The sequence below is a fragment of the Diplotaxodon limnothrissa genome, linkage group LG7, assembly GCF_057381915.1.
Source record: "Diplotaxodon limnothrissa isolate DT_005_m linkage group LG7, D_limnothrissa_male_GT1.1, whole genome shotgun sequence".
Lineage (NCBI taxonomy): Eukaryota > Metazoa > Chordata > Actinopteri > Cichliformes > Cichlidae > Diplotaxodon > Diplotaxodon limnothrissa.
This window is the reverse complement of record NC_140602.1, coordinates 8,685,430-8,699,064: the sequence shown is the minus strand read 5'-3', so window position 1 is coordinate 8,699,064 and position 13,635 is coordinate 8,685,430. Positions and strand designations below refer to the sequence as shown.

Genomic DNA, 13,635 nt, shown 5'->3' with positions numbered 1-13,635 from the left:
ACCAGCACACTGATCTTTTATTGTAGTTTCATCTCCTTTCCCACCAATACAACTTCTTATCAAGTTTCTCAAAATTATATTACACATAACCAAAAAAAAATGAAGAGTAGGAGGCTGATACAACATAGGAAGGGGCTTTTGAGATCTCATGCCTACATGTAAATGTAGAAGCAAATATAAATCATTCACTTTAGAGCTCTTTGGGTAAAACTGGGATCAAACCATGGCAAAGTCCTTGTTTTCTATAGATAAGAACCTTGTTTAACAAACACACTCCAGTGGATGTACTGGGGGGCAACTCAGGGTTCAGTATCTTGTCCAAGTATGCTTCAACATGCAGAATGAGGAAGTTTGGGGCACAAACCACAGACTTTCCGATTGGTAGACGACCCAGTCTGTCTTATGAGCCACATTCACCCAGTTAAGAAGTACATATGGAGAAGGTGTGAAACAGCTAATGATCCAAAGCATACCACATAACCTGTAAAACATACTGGAGTCAGTGTGATGGCACTGGGACACTAGTGTTTGTTGATGATATGGCAAAGGGCAGAAGCAGCCAAATGAATTCTAAAGTTTTCAAAGATAGTGTCTGCCCAAATCCAGCTAAACACAGTCAAACTGATTGGGGGCTTTTCATAATACAGATGGACAATGACCCAAAACATACAGCCAAAGCAACCCAGGAGTTTATTAAAGCAATGAAGTGAAATATTCTTGAATGACACACTCAGTCACCTGATCTCAACCCAAGTGATCACGCATTTCACGTGTTGAAGATGAAACTTCAGATAGGAAAGCCTGCAAACAAACAGCAACTGAAAGCTGCTGCAGTAAAGGCCTGGCAGAGCATTAAAAAGATGGAAAACCAGCATCTGGTGATGTCCATGAGTTCAAGAATTCAGGTTGTCATTGCCTGAAACCAGAAATAAACATTTTATTTTCAGTTATTTCATTTGTCCAAATAGTTTTGAGTCCCAGAAATGACGGGATTGTGTTAAAAATGCTTTAGTTCCTCAAATTTTTATGCAGTCTTTTTTGTTCAACCCAGCGAATTAAAGCTGAAAGTCTACCATTTGACTGCATCTGAGTTGTTAAATTTAAAATTCATTGCGTTAATGTACAGAACCAAAATTAGAAAAAAAGTAGCCTCTCTCCAAATATTTATGGACTTAACTGTCACTGCGAAATCAGGCTGCACTGACATGCTATCAGTTTGGATCCATGCAGTGTTAGTTTTAAAAACATTTGGTGACAGATACAATTTGAGGCTATGAAGACCTTTAAAAGGTTTGTGTGACCCAGATTTTGGATTTGTCAACAGATATTTAAATGTTTCTGACTGTCGAAAGTTGCTAAGCTCTGATTGGTGGTTTTTTTGCCCGAGGAGGTGGGTTTATAAGAAAAAAAAAACTTTAGGGTTGGTAGCAAATAAATGGTACAGCTGACTGAAACTGTGCACTTTGGAAGTGTCCAGATCAGACAGCTGAGAAACCATGGCAAAGTTCTGGAGTGCCAAATTTTTCATGGCACTAGCTTGGCTAGGCTCTTTAGCTGGGACAGAGGTGGAGGCTCAATACGTTCCACCATTCGTGCCTCCTCCGTGGCAGAAACCCCAGGACCCTCAAGTTCCACTGTACCGTCCTCCTCCGTGGCAGAAACCCCAGGACCCCCAAGTTCCACCATTTCCGCCTCCTCCTCTTCCAAAGCCCCAGAACCCTCAGATCCCTCCACCATACCGCCCTCCTCCACCGCAAGATCCTCAACAGCCTCGACCTCCTCCTCCACCTCCGCCATACAATCCTCCTCCATGGCAGAAACCCCAGGACCCCCAAGTTCCACCATTCCAGCCTCCTCCTCTTCCAAAGCCCCAGAACCCTCAGATCCCTCCACCATACCGACCTCCTCCACCGCAAGATCCTCAACAGCCTCGACCTCCTCCTCCACCTCCGCCATATCAGCCTCCTCCATGGCAGAAACCCCAGAACCCTCAAGTTCCACCATTCCAGCCTCCTCCTCTTCCAAAGCCCCAGAACCCTCAGATCCCTCCACCATACCGACCTCCTCCACCGCAAGATCCTCAACAGCCTCGACCTCCTCCTCCACCGCCATATCAGCCTCCTCCGTGGCAGAATCCCAAGAAACAACCTCCGCCTCCACCTCCACCGCACATCCCTCCTATACCACAAAATCCCCAGCAACCTCGACCACCTCCCCGGCCATTCCCTCAAGGGCAAGTCCCACCTTTTCCTCAAGTATCCGATGATTACTTTCCCCAAAAACCAAAAGTCCCACAGAATCAAAAGTTGCCTCCGACGCTGCCACCTGCTCAGAGCTGTGATGTGGAAAGAAGTGTGAGAGTCCCATGCGGAACTACTGGTATTTCAGGTGCTCAGTGTGAATCCATAAAATGCTGTTTTGATGGCAATCAGTGCTACTTTGGAAAGGCAGGTGAGGTTTCTTTGGTTTGTTTTATCTAATAAATGGCTTATATTAATTGATCCAAAGCTGTTGTCAACAAAACCTTGAAGTCTGATTACACTAAAAATATTCAAGTAAAAGTGGTGTTCTTAATCTTTATGTTGTTTACAGTTTGTCAGCAACATCAAATCCTTTATCTGCCAACTTTTTTTTTTATCACCAGTGACTGTCCAGTGCACTCGGGATGCCCAATTCGTTGTTGTTGTCGCCAAAGATGTTACTCTACCCCACCTTGACCTCCAGACAACCTCGCTGGCAACAGGTGGTCCTGGCTGTTCATATGTTGACTCCAATTCAGCCTTTGCCATATATCAGTTTCCTGTTACTACCTGTGGCACTACCTTTATGGTAAAACAGTGTATTCTCCTACTTTTCCACCAGTCAGGCAGGGTATATTTGTAAATATTGTTATCTTACCAACCACGTTTAACCTTTTGCAGGAGGAGCCTGGTGTAATAATCTATGAGAACAGAATGACTTCCTCATATCAGGTGGGGGTTGGGCCTCGTGGATCTATTACCCGAGACAGTCACTTTCAGTAAGTAAACATTTTAGAGTGTCCTGACATTAAATTAAAGTTTTGGACTGTGTAGCATGATATCACTTTCTTTTTCAGCTTCATCTTCCAGTGTAGGTACATCGGCACCGATGTTGAAACTGTGATTGTAGAAATCCTACCGTTACAAAATCCCCCTCTGCCAGTTTCTGCTATGGGACCCATTAATGTAGTCTTGAGGTTGGCCAATGGACGATGCCTTACAAAGGGTTGTAATGAATGTAAGTGTATTCCAACTTAAAAGAGTCCATTCGTTTGCAAGATAATGTAAAATCTTGTAATAATAATTGACGTGTCTGCTCTCACAGTGGATGTGGCCTATACTTCGTTCTATACGGAAGCAGACTACCCTGTGACCAAAGTCCTGAGGGACCCTGTGTACGTGGAGGTTCAGCTTCTCAAAAAGACAGATCCGATGCTTGTCTTGACTCTTGGTCGCTGTTGGGTAACCACAAGCCCTTTCCCTCACTCCTTCCCCCAGTGGGACATTCTGATAGACGGGTAAATAAGATACCAGTGTGCTCAGTTCTGTTTGTGACAACATGTAGAATTTTAATCAAAATGTATTTAATGCTAGATTTTTGAAGAAAATAATTTTATTAATATTTGGGAATGAAATAAAGACATGGTTTTGATAAATCATCCAATAATCTAATAAGCTGAAAGGTTCGTCTGTAGTGGACACACAGTATATTATTTATAATCGATCTTACCCGTAGCTGGTATTGCTGAAGACAAAAAAACTGTTGGCTAGTGTTCTCTTAAATAAAATTGTTCTCCATGCACTCCATCCAGATGTCCATACCGGGATGATAATTACTTGTCCTCACTGGTACCAGTGAGTGCTAACTCTGGCCTGGACTTCCCCAGTCATTACCGGCGTTTCGTTTTCAAAATGTTCACCTTTGTGGGTTCCTCAGTAAAGGACCAGAAGGGAATGGACCCACTGCATGAAAAGGTAATTAGTACATCAGTTTGAGCAGTGTTTCTGCACTAACTAAATATTTTTCCCTTTTAACCAACACACTTATCCTTATTCCTTCAGCTGTACATTCACTGTAGCACAGCCGTGTGTGTTAGCGGACAGTTTGTCAGCTGTGAGCCAGCATGCCACAGGACAAGTAAGATATAAATTCATAGTCTCTAAGATTCAAATGCAAAATGACCTTCAATCTGATCATGTTTCTATTTCCATGTGTAGGGAGAGATGTCGAGGCTGAAGACCAAAAGACGAATGAACCAAAGACTGTGGTTTCCTCTGGGCCACTGATCATGACTTCTCCCGAGCAGTTGACAGCTTGACCTCAAGAACTTTGCTGAGAACAACAAGTTAAAAAAAAATCTGCAACATGAAACGGTTATTAGTAGTATGAAGTGGAAATTAGATTATAATGTAGGAGAAAAGAATTCAAGTGTGCTGTAGGAAGAAATATGTCTAATGATGTCATTGAGATTTATATTAAAGAAGTATTGGCTCCAACATGATGCAAATTAGTTTGTTTTTTGCTTGTACTATACCTTTTTTACCAGTGACATTCCTAAAAAGGAGAACCAATTTCTGTAGTACCCAAGTCATGCCTTTATAATGAATCCTACATAAAATACAAAAAGTCATCTTTCCCCAACCACATCCCTTTATTTTAAGAAAATTTTTAGAAAAGATTAACAGATAACAGACACCTTCCCAAAATGATTTTGGGAAGGTGTCTGTTATCAAACAAACAAAAACAAACAAAAAAACAAGATATTAGATATTGGTTCACAGCAAATCTGTAAGCAGGTATATGGACTCAGAATGCAGAACTAAACTCACAATCACAGCATTATAACTGGTAAACAGGTGACAAAAACCAAAAGCTAAACAACAGATCCTGAGACATGACAGATTGGGGAGACACAGGGACGATGAGATGAACGTGGCAACATGGAGGCAGAACACATAGAGACCAGACGGACAGGACTGGGGAGATCAAAAGTAAACAGAAATTAAATAAATTTGCAACGTAATTTATGTTCCAAATTATAAACTAAGGTGAAAATTGTGCAGAAAGTTTAAAATCTTCAGAAAGATTAGCGTAATACACACTCACCAGTCACTTTGTGAGGTATACCTGTTTAACTACTCGCTAATGAAAAAATCGAATCAGCCAATGGCATGACAGCCACTCAATGCATTTAGGCAGGTGCAAGTGGTCAAGGTGGTCTGCTCAAGTTCAAACTGATCATCACAATGGAGAAGACAGATTATTTAAGAAACTTCGAATGTGGCATAGTTGATGGTTCTAAACACGCTCGTCAGAGTATTTCAGAAACTGCTGACTTACTTGGACACAAATATCTCTCAGGTTTACAGAAAATGGTTGGAAAAATCCAGTGACTACATGGAAAAATTATGAAGAGAGAGATTTGATGTCGGCTGTAACATTCAGATGCCAGTAGGATAAGATAATAAGGTGAGAGATTCTAAGGTGCTCAATCCAGTAAAGCACCTTTTGGATGTGGTTGAATGGGAGACTGTCACACATGTATGTGCAGCTGACAAATCAGCAGTAACTCCGTCATGTTATCATGTTAATACGGACCAAAATCCCAGAGTAATTTTCAGCACCTCATTGAATTTACCTTATGAAACAGCAGTTCTGATGACAACAGTGGGTCCAACCCAATACTAGCAAAGTATAGTTACTGAAGTGTATGTTATAAACTGAAAAATAAATAATAAAAATTGTGCCTTTTCAGTGTGCTTAAAAAAAAAACAAAAAAACAAACAAAAAAAAAAAACACACGAACAAATACTGGTAGAAGAAAAATAAAATAAATGTTAAAGCCCTCTATTTAAAGTAACATTAGTAGACTACAACAAAAACATGAAGGAATAAGGCTGCTTTAAACTGTGACATGAATTTTACAAAATATATTGATGAATGTTCAGAGATGCTGGTGCAGTTCTGAATTTAAATCACAAATGTATTAATAGTGTAACGCTAGTAAATGCAATAATTTGGTCTTACATATATTAAATCTTATTTAGTAACAGAGGAAACAGAAAACAAATGACTTTCAGATATTTTATTACAAAAACAAATTCTAAGTATATATTTGCCATGTTTGAAAAGGCTTCTAACAATCTGTAACACTGATCATACAAAAGCTGTGGAACCTCAGTTCTCCATGATACAAAGCCTGAAAGCTACTTAACTGGAGCTCAAAGGTATGCACTTTCACAGGTTTTCAGCTTAAAATGTACACTTGAAACTGAGAATGTAATTCCAAGAAATCCAGCTGTCAGAGTTTTACCACACAGCAGTAAACAAAGTAACAAACAAAAAACAAACAAAGCACTGATGAAAACTTTACTGGACTGCAGACAGTGTGTGGAAAAATGTTTAAATAACAGAAGTAGTGAATGTATGAAACAGGAAAAGGTTTCATTGCAATTAACAAGCTCTGAATTTTAGACTGTAATGCTGTATTTATTATAATAAATCAGGATCGGTATGACAGCACAAAACATTTCACTAAGCTGAAAAATACAGAAAAAAAGACATCAGTCAAAAACCCACCAATGAAATATCAACAACCAGCAATGACTTTTACAGGTCTGATATATCTTTGATTAGACATACCTTCTGATTTGTGAACAACTGAGTAAATGAAAGGACATGAAGGAAACCTAAGAATTTCCACATAAAGTAACAGTGTTTGCCAGTTAACAGTAAAATATGAATAAACACATCATCACAGATCGCTGATTGTCTTGCAAGTAAATTTGACTTCATAAGTGCTGGTTTTCCTCCCGTACAAAAGTTACTAATGGAAGCAGTGTAGCGGACCATCACTGAACATCATACGAACATTTTATTGGCACAGCCGAAAGGTCTGGTGTTTGCATTTAACAGCAGCAGTGGAGTGTTTATTATGCCGCTCTATACAAAAAAAGCCATTTAATTTTATGGATGTAGGTTTTACCAACAAACACACACATGAAACTAAACAAAACAAAACCAACAGCAAAACGTGCACACTGAACTTCTGAGTCCCACGTTGCTCTTTTCCTGCTCAACAGTGCTGAATCAGGTGAAACGCCGTGCCAGCGTTACCACTCAGCTGAGCGTCTCTGCATCAGTCAGACTTGTCCTTCTTTTTGCCTCCCCCTATAGGAACTTTGCTGGCTACTGCGGAGCCGACAGCAGTTACTCCTCCAGCAACAGCACACACTCCCCCTTTAACCAGTCCTACTCCCATCACAGGCACGGCGACTACGGAGGTGACAGCAGTTTTGGTGAGGTCCAGACCCTTTCCTCCTATCCAGGTCACACCGCCTACTGTTGCTCCCAAAGCTCCCTTGGTGGCACCGTATAAGCCCCCTGCCAATCTGCCGAACATGCCCGGCTGAGCCACTGGATGGTCCTTGTTGTCTGATTAGAAACATCAAAAATATCATCTTACTTTTTTTTTTTTTTTTTTAAATCCTCTGAGCCATCCTGAACTATATTATACAAAATAACACTTCACCCACAGCAACAATTCTTGCTTCACATATAAATCTAAATTATTTGTGACATAATTGCACTAGGGCTGCCACAAACGATTATTTTGATAGTCGACTAGTCACTGATTAGTCGACTAATCAGATCATGCATCCATTGGACGTAAAACGTACAGCTTATTGCACCAGCATGCATTTGCTCTTATATAACTATCATTAGTTTACAGCTTTAAGTGTTTAAGATATGTGCTAACTAAAAATAAAGACAAGATGATAGTTTATTACATTTTAATTAAATTTGCAGATTGTTCGGTGAAGTTTAATAAACTCAGCAGTCTGCTCTTTGCTATCTAAAGTATAACAGGACACCGGAGTATATTCTCGAGCATCTCACACTTCTGATAATCAGTTGTCTGCTTGACGTTTATTCAGCTGTGTAAAAACTATAACTTTAATCTCAGCCAAACCGATTTACTCAGGAACAAATAAAATACTGATAAAAGCCAAACAATAAGATTTTTAACTTATCTAAGTGACTTCCATATATTTAACCTGAGTAGCGAAAGACTGCTAACTAAAAATAAAGACAAGATAGTTTATTAAATTTTTATCAAATTTGCAGATTGTTTCGGTGAAGTTTAATAAACTCCTTGCTATCTAAAATATAACAGGACACCGGAGTATATTCTCGAGTGTCTCACACTTCTGATAACCAGCTGTCTGCTTGACGTTTATTCAGCTGTGTAAAAACTATAACTTTAATCTCAGGAACAAATAAAATACTAAAAAAGCCAAACAATAACATTTTTAAGTTATCTAAGTGACTTATGTATGTTTAACCTGAGTAGTGAGCCTGTAACCCCGGCTAGCTATCGAGCTAGTGGGTAACAGATGTCTCCGAAAACGTCGGAGCGCTTTTGAAAATATGTGGTGTCTTGATGAACTGAGCAGATATTTGAGGTTTACACAGCTACATCCTCGCTTGAAAATATGTTAAACGTTTATTTTGTGACCCAGAAAGAATAATAAGAGTAATATTAAAACTAAGTAGCTGCCGCCATTGTTGGAAACTGAGCTGGGCTGCGCTATGAATTCTGGGACACAGCTTCTTCTTCTTCGGGGTTTAACGGCAGCTGGCATCCTTGTACATGCAGTGCTTCTGTTTCAGTCCGTTATTACACTCTTAAATCCTACTACTTATTCCTGCGTCTTTTGTGATCTTACAAAGCTTCAAATGACATCAGTCGTTGACGATTTTGATAGTCGACGTAATCGTGACTAGTCGACTAATCGTGGCAGCCCTAAATTGCACCAGATGGCTGAGGAAGGAGTTTCGTCCTCTTAAAAGGGAGTTTTTCCTTCCCACTGTTGTCAAGTGTCTGCTCAGAGGAGGTCATTTGATTGCTGGGTTTTTTTTCCTGTATTACTGTAGAGTCCTCTGCCTAAAAATATAAAGTGCCTTGAGGTGACTGCTCGTGATTTGGTGATTGATATATATATATATATATATATATATATATATATATATATATATATATATATATATATATATATATATAAAATTAAAACTATCATGTTTATTAATGATTAATTTTTGTTTATTTAAATATATAATCATTTAATCAAGATGTCCCAGAGCTCAGGCTGAAACCTTCAAATTACAATCTAATCAACAGCCATAATGATATTGTAACTGGTGGTTGGGCCTCAGGAGATAAAGCAGGTTATCCACCAACTGGACGCTAGCTTGATCCCCAGTTCCTCCAGTCCATATGCTGATGTGGCCCTGGGCAAGAAACTGAGCCCCAAATTGCCCCAATGCATCTGCTGGAGTCTCTGTGCGTGTGCTTGTGCATGTCTTTGCGTGCGTGCGTGCGCTTGCACGTGTGTGACTGTTACAAAAGCTCTTGAAGGCATGTGACAAAAAATGCAGTATAAGTGTGTGTGTGTGTCTTTCAGTGAAAAGTGCCTTGAGTGCTCAGTTAAGAGTATAACAGTTCCATTCTACCCCAAGTACCAGTCCTACTTGGGGTAAAAATTGCAATAAAATTTCTGATGAAATTTTAAAAAAGAAAAGAAAAAGAAAGGTGAACATTTTACTGACGCTTACATCCAGCAGAATTTATAAGTATAAGTAAATAAAAGGCATTTTCCATTCTTCTTTTCCAACGAGCTATTATAGTTAATGACACACTTCCTAATTTAAAATGTAAATCTACTGAAACAAGTTGGCACAAGCAGCAGCAGCAGCACTATAGCAGTGACACGACATTGTATTCAGTGACAGAGCAGAAGACAAATTTTAGCCCAAAATTAGCCTAGGTTGTGCTTTTCACTGGAAATTCAAAGCAAATAGCTAATAATAACAAACAAATACTAAAGTAATGTAACCTTATAACTCTTTAGGACCTGCACAAATATGTCACATGATAAAAAAATAAATGAAAACTGAAGTATTTTCTATACGTGGGATGAACCAGCTGTTTCAAAACCTGCTATTTCACCATGTAACAACATCAGTAATTTCCATCTACTGATTGCTTTTCCTGTCATATGAAGTGCAACTAGCAAGGCTCAGTGGAGTCATATGTTGACATTTGGGTCACACATCCACAGGTGTTAGCATCTCCTCTTTCATAATCTGGCTGAACTCAACGGTGTGTTTTTGCCTCAAGTGGTGAAAGAAGTTTGTTGTTGCCAGCTTTAGCAGAAACTGCTTTCTTGCATATTTTGCAAAGTACTGTGATATTTTAGAGGCGGTTGGAGTACCTCCCTTCCTAGGTACTAAATTGTCACTGGAGGCTAAAAGGAAGCTCTTGCTCTCACGCATCCCTGGCTAGTCTCTTTGCGAGTACCAAGAAACATAGAAAATATATCGTAACATGATATTTTTATCTATTTTAAAAATTTGTACCACTGTTATTGCCGACAATATCAATGATATCGCACAGCCCTACCTGTGTTTCTGTAAAAGTAACCGCTGTTCAAGATTTATTAGATAAAAGTCCAATACAAAGAGTTGGACTTTGGCAGAGTAATGGTGACGCACCAACAAGAGTATAAATGTAGACAACACTGTTGCCCAGTACAGCAATGCTATTATAGAAAACATGTTGGCGGTGTGGAACAGCCATTACGACTTTCCCCCTTCATACGGGATATTTAATTATAACATTTCCCAGTTTTGACAAACTGTAGCAAAAGGACATGAGGATTTCAAACAGAGCAGTTAAAATCTCTTTGTTGTATACAGGCTACCCTGTGAACACCCGCTAATCAAATTTTAATAAAATTACAGTGCCCTTAATAGCTGATTCCTGGAGAAACAGCTAATCACTGTGGTAAAAACGGTCCTAATTACATATAATTTCCCCCACGTGTACATCTTTAACCAAACAGTGTGCTACTATGCTAAGCTTAAAAGACGTGTTAGCATACGTCAAAGGAGGTGTCCCGCTATACTTACCTGCAGCTGCTGGCTCATCTTCATGGCATGCAGGCATGTCCGAAGGCGCCTGCTCTGCCTGACTCATCTCTCTGGGAAAATAAGTGACACAATTACCAACATGTCACACAGCAACGCAGATATGAAGTGTACTGAACTACAGCTAAACAGAGACTGCCTTAACTTGAAAATCCCACTGAAACTATTGAAAGTTATCTTGTTACTGACTGAAGTGTTTCCGTGCATGTTGAAGCACGTTTAGCTGTAATGCTGAATGTGATAAGTTGCTGTATTTTCAGTTTATGTCCTTAACATTATGAACAACAAAGTACATAGTGCAAAACTGCTCCACCACAAACACGTTGGTGTAAGTTTTGACGTCTGTGACAATGTTTTGAGCTTACTGAAAGCCTTTCTTCCAAATAAAATATGTATGTATGTAAGACAGCCTACAAAGACAGCTTTAACTTACAACGTCAGTGTAAATAACTGGCTGCTGGATGCACAATGTGTACAGAAAATAAAGGAGCTTGCTTTGGGCGTGCTCCGTATCCTTAAAACAAGGCGGACCTGTTCAGGTGTTTCTCACAGAGCAGGTTAAAAAAAAAAAAAAGCACAAAGAGATAAAATATGAACTGTGTACACCTTCACTCCAAATCACTCCAATTCTATTGTTGAATTCGTTAGTTAATTTGTGCACAACTATTTAAAGCATTTTCATGTCTGCACAAGCCTATTTCAGAACAGACGTTGGCCAAAACAACAAACATAATAAATAAAGGGCCATTTCAAAAACAGACCATTAAGAACTTATAAAAACCTGCTCAAAAGACATCTTCTTTAAATGGGTTGTAAACATAACGACGGATAACGGTTGAAAGCTGTCGTGGAAACAACTCTGTATAGGGTTCAAACAGATCGAGCTCTACGTGCAAAATGCGACAGTAACTTCCAGTCAGTACTCGAAGAGTACGCTAACTTGTATTACTAACCTTTATAACCGTCATAGTTGTGTGACTTATACGCGGAGCCTGAACGTCACGCGCTGATTAATGTTATTTTGTAGAATCTTCTAGCTCAAACGTCACATCTCTCCCCAGGGAAACGCCACTTTCAGCAGCTTTCTCCCGCTAATAGTCGACAGTGCGTCGTCATTTCTAAACTAGCCGTCCCGTATAAAGTAAGGGTCTGCGGTGTTTTCGCTCGGGAGTTGTTTTAAGGAAATATGGCTGAGGTGTTTTCCTTTTCCTTTTTTTCTTTTCAAAAGTGACGCTCGTGCTTCTGCTGAAGTTTTCATGGCTGACTGTCATCAAACAAACTGAATCCCAAACAGCTAACCCAACACTTACCTTGCGCGAGCGTACAGCTAGCAAAGAGAGCGACCCACTTTTGGGGAAGGCTGTGTTCTTTAAAAAAAAAATGACCACAGTTATTTCTAAAAGGACCAAAATCCTCAACAATGAAGCTGCTGATGGCGAAGCGAGCTTGTGTTGTCTGTCTGACTCTTTTTTTTGGAGGAGGAGGACCTCAGTCTCCACCCATAAAAAAACAGACTTACGCACTGTTTGCAGATGGATCCCCAGCTGCTTCTCCGTGTGAGAAAAACACACGGCTCACAAATACTGGATCTAAAATTAGACTGTTCCTGTTTATAATTTTAGTCCACTTTTTGACATGTTTCCGAAATTAATTAGCATAATTTCATAATGCAGTGAGGCCCTTACGTTTAAGAACCTAAACAGTGTTTTCCGATTATATCTAAACGGTTAAGAAGTGTACAGGGGGTTGTTTTCACATTTAAAAAATGTTTTTATTTTGGATATGATTGGGAACACCGTATTTCGAAATATACATTTATATGTAGTAGAAACAATGGGTTTAAATAATACGCAGCCTCAAAACACAACCAGACTTTGGTGGGATGGGACACGGACATAAATACCTCGAGACCGCCTCCTCCCTTCGAGGCGGAAGTGACGTACATGTTTAGGTTTACCAGAGATCGTCTGTCTTAAATAGATGGTCACGTCTCACCTGAAAACAAATGCAACCTCTGTGCGTAAAGGCATAAGATAAGATAAGATAACCTTTATTAGTCCCACACGTGGGAAATTTGTTAAAGGTGAAAGGTGGTATGAAATATGATAATAAGCTATTAATTTTAGAAATATACACATTAAAAACTTAGTATCAACCGAACTGAAGTGAATAAGGGTATAGGTCCTGTATTTTAAATCTTGTCACAGAGTTTGTGAAAGTTATCCAAACATTTATCACAACATTAAGATAAGAGTAGTCCAGGGGTAGGCAACTCCAGGCCTCGTGTGCCCTGCAGATTTTAGACATCACCCCGTTTCAACACACCTGAATCAAATGGTCATTCCCAGGCCTCTGGAGAATGTCAAGACATTTTGGGGAGGTAATTTAGCCATTTAAATCAGCTGTGTTGGATCAAGGACACATCTAAAACCTGCAGGACTCGAGGCCTGGAGTTGCGTACCCCTGGAGTAGTCTAATCCACACTTGGTCAAAAGTACACATACAGGCTTGCATATTCATAGACCTTCACTAATACTTGGTTAAATCTCCTTTAGCAAGTTGCACCTTGACCAGATGCTTTTGGTAGCCATCAAAAAGCTTTGGTTACAGCTTCCGTTGGATATT

General features: G+C 39.6%; 2 protein-coding genes across 3 annotated transcripts; one reads left to right on the top strand and one right to left on the bottom strand.

Moving 5' to 3' along the window:
• Positions 1–1,437: 1,437 nt before the first annotated feature.
• LOC146627726 (zona pellucida sperm-binding protein 4-like) lies at positions 1,438–4,522 on the top strand. Its single transcript, XM_085359119.1, has 8 exons — positions 1,438–2,451; positions 2,645–2,829; positions 2,922–3,019; positions 3,098–3,258; positions 3,346–3,538; positions 3,833–3,995; positions 4,083–4,158; positions 4,239–4,522. The coding sequence occupies exons 1-8, from the start codon at positions 1,497–1,499 to the stop codon at positions 4,337–4,339; spliced, it is 1,932 nt and encodes a 643-aa protein (XP_085215245.1). The 5' UTR covers positions 1,438–1,496; the 3' UTR covers positions 4,340–4,522.
• Positions 4,523–6,665: 2,143 nt separating this feature from the next.
• Positions 6,666–12,558, bottom strand: tmem263 (transmembrane protein 263). 2 transcript variants are annotated; one of them, XM_085357322.1, is made up of 3 exons: positions 12,530–12,558; positions 10,993–11,063; positions 6,666–7,455 (listed from the first exon to the last, which is right to left on the bottom strand). In XM_085357322.1, exons 2-3 carry the CDS (start codon positions 11,057–11,059, stop codon positions 7,160–7,162), a joined length of 363 nt encoding a protein of 120 aa, XP_085213448.1. In that variant the 5' UTR covers positions 11,060–11,063; positions 12,530–12,558; the 3' UTR covers positions 6,666–7,159. The 2 variants fall into 2 exon arrangements, with proteins under 2 accessions (XP_085213448.1, XP_085213447.1); XM_085357321.1 differs by lacking the exon at positions 12,530–12,558 and adding an exon at positions 12,321–12,517.
• Positions 12,559–13,635: the final 1,077 nt, after the last annotated feature.

What these genes read in the sequence shown, in the direction of transcription:
- tmem263 (XM_085357322.1), bottom strand. Translation starts at nt 11,059, where the DNA reads ATGAGTCAGGCAGAGCAGGCGCCTTCGGACATGCCTGCATGCCATGAA. An exon ending in AGATGAGCCAGCAGCTGCAG is followed by an intron (nt 7,456 to 10,992) that starts GTAAGTATAGCG and finishes GTTTCTAATCAG; the next exon opens with ACAACAAGGACCATCCAGTG.
- LOC146627726 (XM_085359119.1), top strand. Translation starts at nt 1,497, where the DNA reads ATGGCAAAGTTCTGGAGTGCCAAATTTTTCATGGCACTAGCTTGGCTA. An exon ending in CCTGTGGCACTACCTTTATG is followed by an intron (nt 2,830 to 2,921) that starts GTAAAACAGTGT and finishes AACCTTTTGCAG; the next exon opens with GAGGAGCCTGGTGTAATAAT. An exon ending in TACAAAGGGTTGTAATGAAT is followed by an intron (nt 3,259 to 3,345) that starts GTAAGTGTATTC and finishes CTGCTCTCACAG; the next exon opens with TGGATGTGGCCTATACTTCG.